General features: G+C 38.9%; 1 protein-coding gene across 4 annotated transcripts in view; it reads left to right on the top strand.

The window, feature by feature from the left end:
* The window catches only part of NCOA7 (nuclear receptor coactivator 7), a 175,501-nt gene that overhangs the window by 56,762 nt on the left and 97,553 nt on the right, over nucleotides 1-21,186 (top strand). For all 4 annotated transcript variants that reach the window (XM_006143794.3, XM_006143796.3, XM_006143793.3 and 1 more), the window contains exon 3: nucleotides 17,506-17,726. In XM_006143794.3, coding sequence (XP_006143856.1) covers nucleotides 17,506-17,726 — 221 coding nt within the window. The remainder of the gene's footprint in view (nucleotides 1-17,505; nucleotides 17,727-21,186) is intronic.

The following is a 21,186-nucleotide window of genomic DNA, read 5'->3' as shown; positions in this document are numbered from 1 at the left end:
TGCTGAGGGTTTCAGTATTAGTTAAAAATATATTTATTTTCTCCATCTAATATATTATTATCTTTCCATTTTGGTTTTCTTCAGAAACCGTCTTTAATTTCAGCCCAAATTAAGTCCAGCTGAGTTTTCTTTTTCTCTTTCTTTCTTGCTTTCTTTCTTTCTTTCTTTCTTCCCTTCCTTCCTTCTTTCCTTCCTTCCTTCTTTCTTTCTTTTTGGAGAGATTTTTGCTATAGGGTGCATGCGGTTGCCAGAAAGACAGAGACAGAGAGACAGAAAGCGAGAAATCACCCCCCAGAGGGAATGGCCACACCACAATCCCTTCTCCTCCATTCTTTTGTTGGTATCTTGAGCATGCACGCACGTGCGCCCAGCATGAGTTTAAGCCACCAGGTCCAAGACTCGAACCGTGGTTGACTACCTGGGAGTCCAGCGACATAGCCATTACACCAACTGCTGGTCCCCAATTGAGTTTTCTTATGGTTTAATGCAGGAGCATGGAAATTTGGATGACTATTATTCTAATATTATAAATGTTTAAGAGAGTTTTATAATGTATATTAAAATTAAAGGAAGTTTATAAGACCAGGGCACTTAAAACTACATAAACAAATATGAAACTATGATAAGTTATCTTGCCTTTGATCAATAACTATTTAAAAATCAAAAAGAAAGTATAATAAAATTAAAGCAGATGTTTCTTGGTAAAGACTGCTGCTAGAGAGGTAGTTGATTACTCAATTAATAGTATGTAATGAAATTGGTTTCACCTCTTTGTGCCAAGTGACATATTAGGAATGATGAAGAGTTCATGGTAGGAAATTCAGTTATCTTTATTTATAGGATATAGGTCAGTGAATAGTGGAGAATTATTAGGTGTCAGCCTAATAATTACCAGCCATATTATTTCAGCAGATCAAAGTTGGGTAGAATTTGTTTTTTCCTTGGGGTCAGCAGGTGGTGTGGTGGTTAAGGCATTCGTCTTCCACATGACTGATCACAATTTGAGTCCTGGATATGGTTGGTGGTTTGCTTCTTCACTTTCCCTCTCTCTCTGTCTCTCTCTGGTGAGTGCAAGTGCCCTATAGCAAATTTTAAATAAATAAATAAGTAAATAACTCTTTAAACAAAAAGAATTTTTTTTTTCCTCATTGTTAAGGTTATAGGATGCCTTCACTTCAGATATCGGTTGCATTTATGATTCAAGGGTTATATCAGTTGAAATTTCACATAGATAACTTATAATTAACTTGCTTCGTTTTACCAGGACTGAAGTGTATCCATTTTCTTATTGATGCATTAATTCATTTATTTGTGCCTCACTATCAGCATCACTAAAAATCTACACCTATTTAACCCATATATAATTAGTCTTATTTTGGTCTGTTCCTAGCATTAAGTTACATTCAAAGACATAAATATAACAGATAGTAATTGAAAATAATTGAACTATTTAATCAAAATATTGACCTCTCCAAAAGCAGCCAAGGCGAGCATGAATACATTATATTCAATAAAACTTTAAAAGAAAATTCTCTCTCCTCATTTTTCTTTTTATATAACTGTCATATGCTTTCCCAAAATCTCTCTCCTTGAAATTTACCAAGAATCTTTTCTCAAATCTAGTTGGTATACCTATTCATGTCCGTACCTTTCCCCCTTCTCTCTCTTTAGGTCTTTTTTTCTTCTGTTTTCTCTCTCACTCTGTGTCCTTTCCCACTTCTCCCCTGTCCTAATTCATTTCTCACATCTATATTAATAAGCCCAGAACCAGGGAGAAGGAAAAAGCAAATGCAGAGTGACCTTTAGAAAGCAGTACAAGGAATGAGGTTGAGATCATCCATGTGTAACATATTTTCTTTTTTTTTTTTTTCATATAAAAAGTCCTAATTTTTTAAGGACATTTTTTGCTATAGGGCTCTTGTGCTTACCAGAGAGACAGAAAGTAAGAAATCCGCCTCAAGATGGTTGGTCATACCACAATCCCTTCTCTTCCATTCTCCTCTTAGATTTTGGGCATGCACACACACATTCCTGGCATGAGTTTTGAGCCACCAGGTCTGGGACATAACCATGGTTGACTACGTGGGAGTCCAGTGATGTAACCATTACACCATCTGCTAGTCCCAAAAGTCCTACAATTTTTATTTAAAATGGTAAATTCAGGCTCAGTTGTGGTGGCACGCACTGCTAACATGCTGCTTGGAGGCTGAGGTCATGTGGAAGTTCTAGGTTTGATTTTTGACCCAATCTGAAGTCCAGACTAGGGAACATATACATTGGTATGAAAACAGGACACTGAGCTACATTCTCTTAGTTGTATGATTGACTCAGAACTTCACGGTCATTGTTTAAAGGGGGACTCTTTTCCATATTTCTCCCTTTTCATGAGTAGAGGACACCCTAGTTCCTCAGATGACAAAATCTTTTCTAGCCCTTAAACTGGAAATTGGATTTCTCATAGGAATACTGAAAAATGTAGTGATAATGTCTTCAACAACAACAACAAAAGCAATTTATTGCAGAAGCTCAGCTATAGTTGAAATGAGAGGCCATGATGCCAATATTGTAGCCCTCCCTTATCCTTGGAACATGTGGTCTAAGACCAATAGAGGATGCTTGAAACATTGGATAATACCAAACACTACATACATTTTTTTTTTCTGATATACATATATATATCCACACCTGTGGTAAACTTTAATTTCTAAATGAAGCACAATAAGAGATAAACAGCAATTAGTAATAAAATAGAAAAATTATTCACAATTGCCAAGACATGGAACCAACCTAAATGTCCACAAACCGATGAATGGATTGGAAAAGTGTGGTATATATACTCTATGGAATACTACTCAGCCATAAAAAATAACAAGACCCTGGAATTTGATAGAAAATGGTCAGATATGGAGGATCTATTGCTGAGTGAAGTAAGCCAGGCTATGAAAGAAAGATATTGTATGTATCCACTCAATATATACCGACTATCCGCACTCTATAATAGAGAGCAAAAAATCGGAGGACATAAAAACAGTGAAGGTACTTAATAAGAATAGGACAGTGTGGAATGGGGTAAGTGAAGAGAAGAGGATAGAGTAAGAGAGCAAGTGAACAATAGAGAGACAGGACGTTAGTGAGAAACAGATAGGGCTTATTAACTGTTGATGATGACATGTATAGTATTCTCAACTGGATTGGTCTGAGAAGTATTTCATGATGGGCAAAGTATTTTTACAAGCAAAACGAGAAATAGCAATTGACTGTTTTATAAAAATGATTAGAAGAAGAACAATAATGATTGGGGAAAACAGAAAAGATATGGAATGTTGAAGTGGGGAGATTAATGTCTCTGTACTGACTGACATGCATGGCATTCCCTTTTGAAAAAACAATGTAATACACTGTAAAGTTATATGTAATCCAATGTAATATAAAGAAGATTATGATGATAATAAAAATAAAAAAAAATCACTTAGGGACTGTTGAAATAAAAGACTTTTCTTACACCAAAAAATAAATAAATAAATAAAATAAAATAGAAAAATTATTACAATGTACTATAAAAAAAGTTATGTGAATATAAGGCTCTCTCTCTCAAACTATCACTTGTATTTGCTCCAGGGTTGTCCATGGTTTCATGGGCCACAATTTGAGTTACCTGTGGTCTACTGCAGTCCAGTATTTTTTTTTTTTTTTGCAAGTTTTTTTGCTATAGGGTGTGTGTACTCACTGGAGAGACAGAGGCAGGGAGAAAGCAAGAAGTCACCCCCCAAGGGGGATGGCCACATCATAATCCCTTGTCTTCTATTCTCCACTTGGGATTTTAGGCACACATGCACATGCACCCTGCATGAGTTTCAAGCTGTGCGGTCCAAGACTCAAACTATGGTTAAACATGTAGGAGTCCAGCACCTCAACCACTGTGCCACCTGCTGGTCCCTGCAGTTCAGTGTTTTGAAAGACTACATTCACATAACTTTTCTTATAGTTTATTTCAACAGCTGTTCTATTTTCAGTTATCGTTGTTAATTTCTTAACTATGCTTAATATAGAAATTAAGCTTTGCCATCAGTATGTATGTATATGAAAAAATTATGTATGGAATTTGATACTACCCACTGTTTCAGGCATCCACTGGGAGTCATGGTATGACTCTTCCAAGGCTAAGAGGGCTGCTGTGTATCAATAAAAGATAGTCTGCAGTGAGCCAATACAATGCAGTCTAAGTCTACAGCTTTCTGATGGTCCGAATTGACCACAAAATAAAATGTTATGCTGTCTAGAGCAAAAAATCCAGTAACCATAGGGACCAATGTGGTGATGTAAGTGAGTGGTTAGCAACTGGTAACCACAGCCTCTGGTGTTGGGGCGCCGTGGAGAAGGAAGAGACTGGTAACCAGACAGTACGTGACCTTTTGGAGGTGAGAAGCTGCTGCAACTCAGCTTCATGTCTTCTAATTCTTCAACATGAGCCTGAAAGCCATACTTTTATGTGGAATGTCCCCATTTTAAATGCTTTTCATTCAGCCACTTGGATTTTTAGGAAGTGCTTCCGGGGGGCATACAGAATATACTAGGGATATCAAGTCAACTGTCTCTGAAAAGAACAAAGAGCTGTAGACTGCATGTTTTTTGTACCAGACTTTATCCGTCTCTCTTCCATTTCTCTGGTTGGATTTTCTGGCAAAAATGCAGAGTCTGGTGCTTCTTAATTCTTCAACATTAACAATTCTATTTAGTTCTGAAACTAACAACCCACACTGTCAGACTTTCCAGGTGTAGGGGCTTAGTCCCACAAGATTTCCCTCATTTCAGATGCCAGTTATGAGTCCCAGGTTCCTCATTTACACATCCTTCTGTCCAAAATGGCTGCAGACTTGGGGGTTCACATTTACCACCCTCACCCCCAATCAGATTTGATATTTTTTTAAACAGGAGACAGGATTCAGGAAAACATTTTAGTCACATTTGCCAGTTTATTATAAATACTACAACTCAGGAACATCCTATTGGAAGCCATGTATAGGGGAAGGTATGAGGTATGCGTGGGTGGCACTGAGCTTCTATGCCCTCTCTGAGTGTGTTCCCATAATGTGTTTGTCACCCAGAATCTCTCCAAACCCTGTCTTTAAGAGCTTTTGTAAAGGTGTACGGAGGCCTGATCGACTACATCACTGACCATTGGTGATTCACCTTGATCCCTAGTCCCTCTCCTATCTCCATGTGTGGGTGCGGTTCAGAGTTCCAGTACTGTAGTCATGCCTTGGTCTTTCTGGTGACCAGCCCTCATCCTGAAACCCTCTATGTACTTCCTCCCCTCCCCTGCCTCTAGTCATCTCATTAGAATATAAAAGATACCCTTGTCACTCAGGAGATTCCTACTATTTTAGGAGGTCTGTGCCAGGAACTGAAGGACAGAGATCAAATATTTATTTTCCATTCTACCACAGGTATTCTTTGTGGTTGGTTAAGAGCAAACTGGTGTACTTGAGAGACAACCACTGATGAGGCTCTATGAAGAGCTGAACTTGTCTTAGTTCATTTTCTGCTGCTATAATGGTATACCACAGAACCAGGTCATTTGTAAAGGAAAAATAATTTTTTTTCTGTAGTTCTGGAGACTGGGAAATCTGGTGATTGTCATCCCATGGCAAAAGGCAGAAATGAGTGCATGAGACAAAAAAAAAAGAAAAAAAAATCAGGCTGAACTTATCCTTTTTTTCACAACCTAATTATTCGGTAGAAGCATCCCCTCTTAATAATTTACAGTGGGGATTATTTTTCAATATGAATTTAGGAGGGGACATTGAAACCGTGGATAACCAAGACTGACATTTGATTGGATGGCCATTGCTCTGGAGATGGCCCCTCAGAAATATGAGAACAAGGCCAGGACTTTTCTCTAGAAATCTATTTTGGGTTCATCCTTACCTGTGAATGAATTATGTAGATCTGAAAGTTCTATACTAATTTTGAAGGGAAAACAATTCATAGTAGATGTTCTAGGCTCCTGCCTCATGAGTTCTGTTTTCTTTTTTAATTTTTAATTTTTTATTATCATCATAATCTTCTTTATAATACATTGGATTACATATAACTTTACAGTGTATTACATTGCTTTTTCAAAAGGGAATGCCATGCATGTCAGTCAATACAGAGACATTAATCTCCCCGCTTCAACATTCGATATCTTTTCTATGTTTTTCCCAATCAGTATTGTTATTATTCTAATTATTTTTTAAAACAGTCAATCGCTATTTCTCATTTTGCTTGTAAAAATACTTTGCTCATCATGAAATACTTCTCAGACCAATCCAGTTGAGAATACTATACATGTCCTCATCAACAGTTAATAAGCCATATCTGTTTCTCATCTCTATCCTCTTCTCTTCACTTACCCCATTCCACACTGTCCTATTCTCATTAAGTACCTTCACTGTGTTTATGTCCTCCGAATTTTTGCTCTCTATTATAGAGTGCGGATAGTCGGTATATATTGAGTGGATACATACAATATCTTTCTTTCATAGCCTGGCTTACTTCACTCAGCAATAGATCCTCCATATCTGACCATTTTCTATCAAATTCCAGGGTCTTGTTATTTTTTATGGCTGAGTAGTATTCCATAGAGTATATATACCACACTTTTCCAATCCATTCATCAGTTTGTGGACATTTAGGTTGGTTCCATGTCTTGGCAATTGTGAATAATGCTGCAATAAACATGGATGTGCAAGCACTTTTCTGACTGAGCGTTCTCCTGTCTTTTGGGTAAATACCCAGAAGTGGGATTGCTGGATCAAATGGTAGTTCTATTTGTAGATCCCTGAGGAACCTCCATATTGTTCTCCACAGTGGTTGAACTAGTTTACATTCCCACCAACAGTGTAGGAGGATTCCCTTTACACCACATCCCCACCAACACTTATCACTTTTTATATTCTTAATCTTTGCCATTCTGACAGGGGTTAGGTGGTATCTCATTGTAGTTTTTATCTGCATCTCCCTTATGAGTTCTGTTTTTGAATAAAGCCACTTCCCACAAAAATGGCCAGTATATGTTAATTGGATAAAATACCTCAAGATCCTGAGTGAACTTGGTGGATATAAACCAACTAAATTGAGGGTATCTGCCAAAAGAATTTATCATATTTTATAGCTGATATTAGATTAGTATTTCTGAAAGTACATATAATGACAGGACGAGTTATGAGGCCACTTCTAGTTTATGACGCTGAAAGCATTATCAGAAAAGGGTAAGCATATGTGCATCTGAAATTGTTTGAAAGCAATTTAAAGTTAATAGAATATATTTTTTAAAGTTGGGAGAAGGGAAAGAAGTTATGATAGGACATATTCTCATTTTATACCACTCATAAATGGCCTGTCAGTAGGCCTTTTCCATTGATCATAAACTTTATGTTATTAGGCTTTCAGGGAAGAATTACTTTATATACTAAACTGATTCTTTTCAGGATTCTGTATTCTTTTAGAAGTATATTTGTTTCGTCAATGAGCAAAAGAGAGAGAGACAGGCAGACAGAAGGATGGTATCCCCAACAGGGACTTGATACCACAATCCATGCTAGTCTCAGCCAGCCCTGGACCATGGACATGGCATACTCAGGAAGGTTTCTGGAATGCAAACCTGGAACCTTCTCATTTGGGTCAGCTTAACAGAGTGTAACATTTTTATCACTGTGCCAAGGTCTAGCCTCCAGGATTGTAATTTTTTAACCTTTATTTTTCTCTGTATTTCTACAGTTGAGGCAGTTAACAGGAAGGTAGTTAGTTAAAACTGGGGAACAAAATCCCTGGAATCACAGTATTCTGCTTGAGATCTTTTCAAGGCAGTTCTAATGCTTTAATTGCTTGTTTAACTGAAATGACTCCAAGAAAACAAACATTTTCTCTTTCTCTGGAAGAATTGGATCACTGAAATATGTTGCTGTTATTGTAAAATAGACGTATCACTAAAATAAATCCCAGTGCAATTACCGGTAAAATTCACTGGGTAGTCAGAGTGTATGATTCTTTTTAAATCAAAGACATTTTAAAAAATGAGCTGTCCGGGACCAGCAGTTAGCGTAATGGCTGTGTCGCTGGACTCCCATGTACTCGACCGCGGTTAGAGTCTCGGACCTGGTGACTTAAACTCACGCCAGGCGCGTGTGCGTGCGTGCCCAAGATCCCGAGAGGAGAACGGAGGAGAAGGGATTGCGGTGTGGCCATCCCCCCTAGGGGGTGATTTCTTGCTTTCTGTCTCTCCGTGTCTCTCTGTCTGTCTGGTGAGTGCATGCACCCTATAGCAACAACCTCTCAAAAAAAAAAAAAAAAAAGCTGACCAAAAAATAAATAAATAAATAACAGGAAAAAATAAAACATTTCTGGGCATGGGAAGGAACTTAAGTGAAAGAAGAAAATGTTTTGGAAGACTTTCTTGGCTTTGCAAGTAATCATAACAGTGAATAACTGATTCCAGTGCAGATTGAAGTAATTATATAGGAAGATGAGATTTAAGCTGATAAAAATTGTACCTGTTATGCCAGTTAAACATTTCCTTCCAGTACTCCTACCTCCAAGAGGCTGTTTTAGAGCCAACATAAAATGAAAGCTCATGTTTATAATTCTCATTGCAACTTGAGATTTTCTGGGTAGTCGTGTATTAAACTTCCTTTTCTTTTTTCTTTTTAGAAGTATGTTTAGAAAAAAAAGAAAAGTATGTTCAGTACCAGTTACTGCCAGTGAACTTTTTTGGGTAGTGTAGACAGTTTATTGGAAAGACCAAGTAATGATCTGGATGTGGAAACTAAGACCACAGTGATTTGATGCTAAGCTAACAATGATTTGTAACACATAAATTAAATTAGCTAGTGTGTAGGCTGAACAATGACCCCTAAAGCTATCCAAGCCTTAAACCCTGGAATCTCAAAACATTATCTCCCCCCCGCCCCAAATTTATCAGAGGGCCTGTGTGCTCACCAGAGAGAGACAGAAAGAAAGAGATGGAACATGAGAAAGCAACCCCCCACACACACCTCCTCCACTCCATGGGACATAGTCACACAGCAGCAATCACTTGCCCAGTGTTTTTCAAGCTGCCTGGTCTGGGACTCGAACCATGTGGTCAGCCATGTTAGATTCAGCTGCCTTGGGCTAGCTCGAGAATGTTATCCTTTATGTCAAAATAGACCTTGCAGATATGATTAAAGATGTTGAGATAGAAAGGTTACTGTGGGTTACTGGGTAAGTCCTACCTGTAGTCACAAGTGTCCCTGTAAGGAGGCACAGGGAGATTTGAATACAGAGAAAAAAGGCAGTGTGACATTGGATCCAGATGCAATGCTTTAGAAGTGGAGGAAGGGGTTACAAAGAGTAAAATTCTAAAACTGGAAACAGCAAACAGCCAGCCTCTGGTTGTATGTCCACACCCTGATTTCAGCCTAGTAAAACTGACTTCAGCCTTCTGACCTCCAGAGCTGTAAGAGAATAAAATGTGTCATTTTCCTTGTGGTAATTTGTTATAGCAGCCAAAGAGAATAAAGCCAGTTAACTATATTTATTAAATTTAAATAAGCCACACCATCATTGTTAAGCAAAACAGAATTAGTAATGTCCAAATGCTTTTTCTTTTCTTCACATATCTGTTTGCGTATTCTTTTTCTTTTTTTTGGAGAGGGTTTTACATAGGGCACATGTGCTCGCCAGAAAGACAGAGAGAGAGACAGAAAGTGAGAAATCACCCCCCAGGGGGGATGGCTATGCCACAATCCCTTCTGCTCCATTCTCCTCTTGGAATCTTGGGCATGCATGCACACACACCCAGTATGAGTTTAAGCCACCGGACCCGGGACTTGAACCGCAATTGACTACATGGGGGTCCAGTGACGTAGCCATTACACCAACTACTGGTCCCTCTGTTTGTGGATTCTGGTTAACTTTTGTGTTGTAGAATTCCCAATACTTAAATACATACTTATGGGACTTTGTTGATTACTCTTAGCACCACCCAGCCCTCTTATCTGGAGCAAGTTTCCTCTTCTGGTTTCTTCTTTCAGTGTATAATTGAGATGTATATTATCATTGTCTCATCAATTTCCCTTTGACTTTTTCAGCTGTGACTCAGCATCCTGACTTTTAGAGACGGTATCTAGACTCCCACATGGGGCAGCCTATATATGCAACAAAAGACTGACTTATTTCATAAGTACATTGTACTGGTGACTACATTCATAGCAGAGTTAAGTAAAATTAACGCTTATGAAGCCAGCTGCAGTGGTGCAACCATAGTGCACTGCTCCGTTATGCTAGAGGCATATGGAGTTTAAGTTTCGTTCCCAGGTTAACCTGAACACACAGGATATGTGGGGGAGAGTCACAGTGTGGGACCCTATTGATGGTGTTTTTCTCTCTCTGTCTCACAACAAATAAATAAACTTTAGAAAAAGCAATATTTATGTGCAGAAAAAATGTGAATATATATTAATATCTGGGATTTGTCAGAAACCTGTTTTGTTACATTTGATATGTCCTCTCATTTACTTGCATCCTTAGAAATCCTGAAGTAAGAATAACAGCAGCAGCACAATGAATTAACTTCTGGTTTCTGAGCTTTTACTGCAAATAAAGCAAGATTCTGTTTAATAATAAAGTAAGCTTTCTGAGTACTATTTAGTCATCATAAAACCCTATCTGAGGCTATTATTTTTACTTCAAGGGCAAGGAACTTGAGGCTTAGATTTGGTAACTCGCCTAAGGATGCGTACCCACGGAACAAAAGTAGATCCAAACACAAATGTTTCTGCCCAAGGACTGAGCTCCTTCCGTTGTTGCACCTGTTTTCCTGAGTCTGGAATTCGCCAAAGTCAAGATTAGACAGCCAGGAAAAAACAACCTAGGCTCTGAAGGTCAGAACAGTGCAGGGACAAGCTTGCTGCCAGAACTGCCAAGAATAAGAATTAAGAGAAGGTCTCCTGAGGGAGATAAGTCAGCTCTGCCCGATAACAACAAAAAAAGGGTGTGAGACTGTAGTCCAGAAATTGACTGAGAGTGATGAACTCAGGAGAAATAAACCCTGGATGAGGTTTAGCAAAATGTTGCTGTAGCTGTGATATTTAATTTTTGGATTATTGATTGACTTTATAACTACAAATTAATACATGCCTACTATATAAAAAATTAGGCACCAAGAGCCAGCAGGTGGCATGGTGGTTAAGGTGCTGGACTCCCACATAGCCAATTATAGTTCAAGTTCCAGACCTGGTAGCTTGCTTTCTCACTTTCCTTCTCTCCCTGTATCTCTGGTGAGTGCACATGCCCTATAGCAAATTGTAAAATAACAATAATAAATAAAATTAAACTTTTTTAAAGAGGTTTTTGCCTTAAGGCACATGTGCTCACTAAAGAGAGAGAGAGACAGAGAGACAGAGACAGTGAGAGGGAAAGTGAAAAATCACCCCCCAGGCAGAATGGCCATGCCATAATCCCTTCTCCTCCATTCACATCCTGGGGTCTTGGGCATGCATGCACACACCTGATGTGGTTTTCAAGCCACTGGATCTGGGACTCAAACTGCATTCAGTCATGTGGGAGTCCAGTGACGTGACTGCTAGGCCATCTGCTGGTCCCCAAATAAATTATTCTTTAAAAAATATTAGGTACTAAATTCTGTAAATATGAAGTAAGTTCTTCTTTCCCTCTCTTGTTGACCAACCATTTTTGTATACATCCACCAAACCTATACATATACATACATACATGCATATAGTTGTTGGTTGGGGAGGGGAGTTGTTTTAATTGTTGTTTTCTTTTGTTTTTCTTTTTCCACACAAATACGGATTCATACTCTCCATACTCACGGTTTCCGTGAAACGTTTTATTTACATCTTTTGTGTTTACTCTGTTTCCCTCCAGATACAATTTTAAAGAGAAGTTTTGTGTTAAAGAGGAAATAGCAACTTTGACTTTTAAATTTTTTCTTCCTATAGCCATTAACTCCAAAAGGTACACCAGTGTTTTTTTTTTTTTTTTTAATTTGGCTTGCTTTTTGTCTTTGATAGCCTTTGTCAATGAATGGTGGTGTCTTGTCCTCTGGAATTTCCCAGGGCTGGAAGCCCTGCAGTGGAAGGAAAATGTCATTAGCTGTCAGATGTAGACAAAAACACAGGGCAAGACTCTGGGGAAGGCTGAGTTTGGATTAAAAACTTTTTTCCCCCCAATTTTTCCAGCCAACTATAAACAAACCCAGACAAAAACCTTGAAAATTATGTCAGCCTCTTGCTTTTGTTTACTTAGAAGTCTCAGAGAGTTTACTGTATTGCCAAAGAATGTTTCAGAGCTGATTAGAGAGAGAGCCCACATCCAGAACCCAAATCTGAGTTCAAATCTTCCTCTAAGTGTGCTGTTCATTGAAGCCCATTTGATTGCTGGGCTGTTCTCTGCCAAATAGTTAATAGAATTTACAAAGTCCAGTGGATTTTATTTTCAAGATAAAATATACATATATTGACACTTCTAAAAGGATCAGTCATGGGAGGTCATGTGGCAACTAGGCTGACCTAGGTTTGTAAATTCCTGCTCTATGACTCAGCTCTGCCCTGTGACCTGGGAAATGGCCCTACTTTTTCCTCAGCCTTCCTTGCCTTATCTGTCGAGTAGAGATAACATTTTCTACCTCATTGTGCTTTTGTAAGAATGGGGTAGTATCTGTAAAGTACATAGCACCGTGCCTGGTTCCTTAGCAACTTCCTTGCTATCAGAAGAAAGCTCCTTTAAGGGTTTTCATAATAATCTTTTTGAAAAAGTAAGGCTCAATTTTGAAAATTTGACAACATTTATGTGTTAAAATTCTTCTTTTTTTGTGTGGGGGTGAGGTTTTTGCTATAGGGCACGTGCAGTCACCAGAAAGGCAGAAAGAGAGAGACAGAAAGTGAAAAATCGCCCCCCAGGAGGAATGCCCAGGCTGCAATCCCTTCTCCATTCTCTTCTCGGCATCTTGGGCAAACACGCACACATCCACGGCATGAGTTTAAGCCATTGGGTCTGAGACTCGAACCGCGGTCGACTACATGGGAGTCCAGCCACATAGCCTTTATGCCAACTTCTGGTCCCTAGTTAATACATTTTTAATTATATGTGTGCTATGGTTTAAATGTGCCCTCTCCCCAAATTTACATGTTAGATTTAGTTAAGTTAAAAACACTGGTATTATGTAATTATGATCTATTTTAAAGAAAGACAATGCAGTCTACCAAATAAAAGGTTTGGGAGTTTTTTGTTTTGTTTTGTTTTTGTTTTACTTGTACTCACAGCAATCAAATATGTAATATATTCCATTATTTTTCAGCGACCCATCATTTAAGACAGTTTGTCAAGTATTTTTTCAGTCCAAATATAAATAAGTGTATACTTGGAGTTATTTAAAAACCTTAGATGAAATAAGCAGTTTATTTTTCTACAGGATCTTTTTTCTTCCAGTTTATCTTAAATAGTAGTAAAACATGTTTTACTGTGCTAAATATGACTTGAAAAACAAAAGAACAGGCCTAAAAGATAAAAGCCCTAAAAGAAATGTTTGAAGAGCAATAACTATACCATGTGTATCAGATTGTCAGTTATTCTTCCTCAGAAAGTGTATTAAAAATGTATTTGTATGCTTGGAAAGAAAAATCTTACAGAGGACTTCCAGAAACACATCTGACTTCCAGTTGCAGGATCAGAATGTTTCAGTTTTATTTATAACCTCCAGAGAAACAAATTCTTGTGAGTATTCTAGTAAGAACAAAAGATATAGCTGACTGTAGAATTTCTAAAGCATAAATTATACTCTTGTTTTCTGTTAAACAAGTTTGCTAGTGCTACTGTCTAGCATTTTTTTCTCTGAAGTGACAGCCATGTTTGCCTGTGTGTGTGGACAGTAATGATCAGTAGGAAAAGGAGGTAAACCAAATAAAACAGTGTATCCCATTTTGTAATTTCCATGTCTGAAATGCAGTCTCTAATGAGGTGTCCCCAAACAGTGCTGCTGTTATCAAAACACATGCCCTAGATCTGAGTGAGTTTAATTATCATGGGAACAATGAAATTAGGGCATTTAAATCAACTTAAAGTAGAAAATGCAGAAGAGTAAGAAGCAGCATGTCTCAGGTTACATGGAACAAATTTTGGTCATCTCCTTTCTCTCCTAGAAATGATCGTTTTTGTTTTGAAGGGACCAATCATTTTCATCTCAAGCACATTTTAGATCAGCCTGTACATCAGAACAAGATCAGCCCATCCATAGCCAGTACTCTGGATAAAGAGTTGAGTTCTTTGCATAGACAAGCCTCCCTTAATAAAGAGGTGATGTCTGCATGGTATCCAGGTCACTGCATATGAAGTTCAGTCTCTTACGGTGATCTTGATCAGGAGAAGAATTGCTTTATTAGGGCTGATTTATCTGACTTAACATTGCAAGGAAGCATGTACTCTTTTACCAGAAAAAACCTTTAAAATCTGAGAATAGCAGGCCATCCCATGCTGTGATTAAAGTAGCTGGATCCGACATGGATGGCCATGCAGTTTGAGTCCTGGAACTTCACAGCTTAAATGCACTAGTCATGTTGTGTGTGCCCAAGGAGAGAGAAAGGGTAGGGAAGGGACTGCAGCATTACCATTTGTCACAGGGGATGCTTCCTCACTTTTTGTCTTCCTGTCTCTCCAGTGAGCACACAAACCTTCTGGCAGATTTTTTAAAAATTCGAGGATGGAAAATAAAAACGCACATGCCAGGGTGTGTGTGTGTGTGTGTGTGTGTGTGTGTGTGTGTGTGTGCCTGTGCCTCAAATCCTAAGAGGACAATGGAGGGTGAAGTGATTGTGGCATGGCTGTTCCCCCGGAGTGTGATTTCTCACTTTTTTTCCCATTTATGTGTCTCTCCAGAGAGCACATGAGCCCTATGGCAAAAAAAAAAAAAAAAGTGTGTACTGAAAATAATTCATTTTTCTGGATCTCCAACTTGGCTTATGATTTTGTTTTGCATTTTGAAACCAGCAGACATAAGGAGAACTGAACGAAGACATGGGGAGTACGTTGATCTATGATTGTCCACCTCATTGTTCTGCCTTTTAGGTCACATGTTCATTTATTAACCAATGAAAACCAATGAACCTGACAGCCCAATGTTGTGAATAACAGCTTAGTTGAAACATCTTGTTGGAATGGGGGATCTTTATTTCAAAGGCTGAATGTGTCATGCGTATTTTCATGCCTAGATCTTTTGTCATCAGATTAAGTAATATTTTGTCATTTCCGTTTCTGTTTACTTCTTGTTATGTGTAGACACACACATCTCAATTAATTTCTTTTTTCTTTTTTTTTTCCCCATAGGGCATGTGTGCTCACTCATGAGAGACAGAGAGAGAGGGAAAGTGAGAAATCATTCCCCAGGGGGCATGACTACACCATTCCCCTCTCTGGATTTTGGGCACACACGCACACATGCCCAGCATGTCTATCAAGCTGCCAGATCTGGGACTTGAACCACATTTGGCTATGTGTGATCCAGTGCCTTAACTATCATGCCACCTACTAACCCTCAATTAATCTTAATAACAAACCTTCCTAGATGGTTAAAGAAGTAAAATGATCACCATTTAAAAATATGAGAAAACTGAGGCTCAAGGGGTTAGGTCCCTAGCCTGAGTCAGAGCTCTCTTAGGGTCAAAGCCTTAGGGATAAACTCTCTAGAATGTCAAATTGATTCATCCAACATCACAGAGCAAAGCAGTGTGAAATCAAATCTTGCTTCCTAAATTATCCTAAAGGTATCACATTGTTCTACCCTAACATTTTCTTATGCATTAGTCAATATCAAATAATACAAGTGCTCAAGAGGGCAAAGGAAATAGACATGTCAGGTAATGCTAACTATTCATAGAAGCTTTCTATCTAGACACAGAAAAAAGTCTTAATTTAAAAAATATTCACATATGAGCAGAGTGCCACATATATTAGATGCCAAGGCCCTTATTCTCTAAGACTTTACATTTTGTTAAGTTAAAAACATTCTCAAGGAGGACTAATAAGTACAGTGTGACACATCAGTTAGTTACAGAATCATACAGTAAATGGAAAATATTTTGAGTTAGTGAATTTCAGTGAATTATGATAAACTATCTTATATATTGTTCACTCAAAGATAAAGAAATATGTTAATTGGATGTATTGGTTAGTTATATTGGTAGTCATAGTGTAACTATGTATTGGCATTATGACGATTTTTAAAAAGAATTATTTATTTATTTTCATTTATTATTATTATTTTTTCATTTAACCATGTGGGGGTCAGGGGCACGGAGTGAGAAAGCAAGATGCCAGTTCTGGGACTCAAACTGTGGTCAGCTGTGTGAGAATCCAGCACCTTAACCACCATGCCACCTGTCGACCCAATGCATTAAGGCATTTTCTATCTCAGGAAATGTACTCTTTTTTCAGTGCTACTGTTACATGCATAAGGGGAAAAAGTCAGCCAGTTATAGAGGACTTGTGTTTACAAATGTGCTTGCCCATGAATGCAAAGGTGTCATTGAAAACCAGGAACACTTTTTGAAACATACAACTCCAGGGTCCAGCAGGTGGTGTGGTGGTTAAGGTGATGGACCCTCACATGGCTGACCGTGGTTTGAGTCCTGGACCTGGTGGCTTGAAAAATCATGCCATGCACGTGTATATACATGCCCAAAATCTCAGGAGCGTGGAGGAAAAGGGATTGCAATGTAACCACCTCCCCTGAGGAAAGATTTCTCACTTTTCCTCTCACTACCTCTCTCTGGCAAGCACATGTGCCCATGGCAAAGCCTGAAAGAGAAAATCTCAAAACTCCCACTTAGAACATGGTATTATAGTAAGGTAACTGTACAACTTTAAAAGTACTCAATATTTAATAGCATATAGAATTATCTCACTTTTCCTCAGGGTTAGACCATTTCCCAATAATTTTCTGAGACATAATATTGAGGATGTAAAGTTGAAAAAAGGCTACATGGGGCCAGCAGATGCACAGCAGATACATTCCTGGACTCCCACATGGCTGATGATGGTTTGAGTCCCAGAGGCTTCAAAAATTATGCATGCGCTGGGTGCATGTGCGTGCATACCCAAGATCACAGGAGAAGAATGGAGGAGAAGGGATGATGGCATGACCAACCCTCTGGGGAGTGGTTTCTCACTTTCCCTCTCACTGCCCCCCCCCAGCTCCCCTACCCTCCCCCCACCGTGAGCACATGTGCCCTAAGACAAAAACCTCAAATAATAAAAGAAAAAAGGCTACGGGCCTTCATATAAGAATTTTTAAATGATTAGAAAAAGAAATAACAGGGAAATATAATTAACAATATTATAAGAAAAGTGTTTTCTATATTAATTACTTATCGTTTTCAGACCTCAACAACATGGGATTAATATGATTCCTGCTAGCAATCGTTTCCCAAGGATTTTCCTTTTTATGTGTTATTTTTATTTCATGCCTAGATTGAAAAAGAAAAAGCAATCCAAACAAAATGCAGAAACAGCCTCCGCTCTAGCCGCAAGGACTCATCCAGGGAAAGAAGATGCTAACGCAGCCATTTTAGAACAAGAGAAGTGCAACGTTGCTGTGGAAGAGGAATATAGTACTGACGAGAAGAAGAAGAGAAAAAATAACCAGTTAAAGGAGATCAGGCGTACGGAACTAAAGAGATACTATAGTATTGGTGAGTACTGATGGCACTACTGCAGTATTTTCATATTGAAAGTCTGGAATGAACAAAACCCGTAATTTGTTAGTGAACACTAATAATATATGGAATCAATCACAGTTTATTAAGCAGCTATTCCTTGTCTCAGGCCCTTGCTTTATGTATATAATTTTGAGTAAAGGGATAATAACGAATTATGTGTCTCGTTCAACTTTGTGTTCCCAGTAACCAGCACAGCGTGCCTAACGTGTATCATGTACTCATAAACATTTATCTAATTCAATGAGCATTATTCCCTGTATAAGAAAGATTTTTTTTTTTAGAGAGATTTTTGCAATAGGGCATCTGCACTTATCGGAGAGACAGAGAGACGGAAAGATAGAAATCACCCTCCCCCCCAGGGGGGTGGCCACACCACAGTCCCTTCTCCATTCTCCTCTTGGGATTTTGGGCATGCACATCCATGTGGCCAGCATGAGTTGTAAGCCACCAGGTCCAGGACTTGAACTGCAGTTGACTACATGGGAGCCCAGTGATGCAACCATTATGCCATCTGCTGGTCCCAAGATTTTTATTTTTAATGTATATAGACATAGCCATAAAAGTACTGATAGATATGCCTGCATCTTTGGGCATAGGTGGGCAGTAGAAAATGGAGAAGACATGGCCTAGCATCTGCCACTTTTTAAAAAACTACACTTGGGGGACCAGCAGATGACATAATGGCTACGTCACTGGACTCCCATGTAGTCGACCACAGTTCGAGTCCCAGACCTGGTGGCTTAAACTCAAGCCAGATGTGTGTGTGTGCATGCCCAGGATCTCGAGAAGAGAATGGATGAGAAGGGATTGTGGCGTGGCCATCCCCCCGGGGGGTGATTTCTCGCTTTCTGTCTCTCTGTCTCTCTCTGGTTTTCTGGCAAGTGCACGTGCCCTATAGCAAAAACCTCTCCAAAAAAAGAAAAAAGAACACCTGACTCTTTAGTCAGAGGGAATCTTAAGATGAGTCCTCAGTGTTACTGTTTCTCAAAACAACCATCGCAACGGAGGCTGCATTAGCACCAGTGCGCAAGTGGCATACCTAGCTTTACTTGGACTCTGCCTCTTGCACCTACTGTTCTGTCACGTGTAGGCATGGAGGATGTTCCAAAAAGAAGGAGAAAAAGAGTGTGAGGACTCAGAGCTGCATGTGGCATACAGAGCATGGCATATTGGAGGTTGCTACACAGAGGGAGAGAAAATGGAGGGAGGTCTTGAGAATATACTGCAAGTATTCACATGAGAAATGTGCTCTTGCAGGAGAGAAATGAGACACTTTCTGAAAGGCCCTAAACTTGGTCCTTGTTCATGCCAAACTTACAAGGAGACACCTATCTTTCCTCTATGTTTAACATAATTTGCTCACACTGCTCACCCACTGGACTACCATTGCTGACAGGGCTCCAACAGAGGCAGATGCGATATTAGCTGAAAGCCTATGGTTCGTAGCATTACGGTGGGCTAAGATGATTATATTATATATGCATAGCTTAATGGCTGCATCCCATATTAAGCCATTCAGTATTTAAAAAAAAAAAATCTGTAGCTGTCAACCTATTGAAAGACTTCTATGTGGTTAATAAGCTTCCTCTTAAAATGTATGTGTTGAGTATTATCCTTATTTCCAAAAAGAGGAAGAGGATGAAAGAAGAACTGCCTTTCACACCTTTTATGTGTGATCTCTTGCTGGATTAGGAGAGCTTTTTAATGTGGATTTGCGTGTAACTCTAGAGTATGAACCAATACCCTTCTCTTTACCTGCCTAACTTCCTGACTAAACAAAATCAATGGCGTCATCTTTTTTTCTGGCAATCCCTCCCAGGTTAGACTTCCCTTCTGCACTGTTAGCGTGGATTCGTGAGTCCCTACATATAGGCTGCCTTGACTCAGGGCCTTTTGTAAGTAGTAATTTTGTGTAGCTGTTAAGGTACTCTTTAAATTACAGATGCTCTTTAAATGTGTGTTGAATGGAAGAATTAATACATAGATGAATACATTTTTAAAGTTTGAGTTTCATAAAAGTTCTGGAAAGATGTAGGCGACCATGTAGTTGTTGGGTCAGAATTATCCTGTGCTTTTATATGGTAGGAGTAACTAAAGAAAATGCCGTCATAGCTTGCCATCGCTCTGAAGAAAGAACGAGAATAACTGGGGCATTTCCTCAGGAAAGTCCAGTGTTTAGATCACATCTCTAGAGGGGCCTGAATTCCGGGGTTCCTCTTCTCTCTCCCTGTCTGACTGTTGCCTGATCTCACGGGGTGTTGCCTGGATTCCCATCCCAGGAGTTGTTCTGCACCACTAGGTGGAGCATCAGACCGCAAGTCAAGTCAGCTCAGTTTAGTTCACTGCCTCTTGTGGTGGCTCTAGTCTGGAGAGAAGAGCAGACAGGACAAGAGAAGGATCTTGTTGACCAGCTAAGGGCTTGGACTTTATTCTGTTGTCAGTGGAGAGCCACTGGGGGCACTCGGTTAACTTTGTGAAGAATTTAAAGAATGAGAGCAGATGTATTGCTCTGAAATTTGAGCACGCTGAAAGAATTTGTCCATTGAAACATTAATATCTGATGTCAACGTAGTGTGAGAGAGGAAGAAAACAGAGTTAGGGCCAGCCCGTGCTGTGGTGCTTAAGGCAGCTGGATCCCACATGGCCAGCTGCGCGGTTCAAGTCCCAGATGTGAAGGATTAAAGAACACACTGGGTGCACGTACAGGTATGCCCCAAATCCTGACAAGATGGAGAAATGGAAAAGGGATTGCAGTGTGATCCCATTCCCATAGAGAGTACTTTTTCACTTTCTATCTCTCTCCTTCTCTCTCTCTCTCTCTCTCTAGCATGCACATATGCTCTCTGGAAAATTAAAAGTTAAAAAAAAGGGATGAGAGGACAGAGCCAAGAAGGAGAAGGAGGAAGGCAATGAATTTGTGTCTGGAGATGTTTTTGAGGTATCAAGTGAATATGCCTAGAGGGTCCTAGATTTCAGTTGTAAATTACTATTCAAAATGTGAGGTGGATCCATATTATGAAAAAAAGTAATCTAGAGAGGACACAGGAAGAAAAATGAAAAGTTAATAGATAACAAATAATATATATTCAGAACAAAAACAACTAAATGTGTGTGTATAACAATATGCTGATAATGTTCTCTAGCTATAGAATTTGCAAAGGAGTTTTGTTCATTTTTTTGCATATTGTGCAATATATAGTTATTTTTAATATTAATAATTAGAAAACATAGCGAACTAAATAATAGAATAAAAACAAGGACTTTGCAAAAAAGTAACATTAGACAAGTGTAAAGTTCTATGAGCAATTATAAGAAAGTAGTTACTTTCTGTAGGTATCTTATTCCAAATCCATAACATTATCTGCCTGATCTAAAAAAACTTTTTTAGACCTTAGGGTCTTGCTGTGTGCACTGCCCCAAAGACAGGGAAAGA

The sequence above is a fragment of the Tupaia chinensis genome, unplaced genomic scaffold (genome assembly GCF_000334495.1).
Source record: "Tupaia chinensis unplaced genomic scaffold, TupChi_1.0 Scaffold000106_1, whole genome shotgun sequence".
NCBI classification, from domain to species: Eukaryota; Metazoa; Chordata; class Mammalia; order Scandentia; family Tupaiidae; genus Tupaia; species Tupaia belangeri.
The sequence above is the reverse complement of the archived record's forward strand: the minus strand, read 5'-3'. Positions and strand labels throughout refer to the sequence as shown.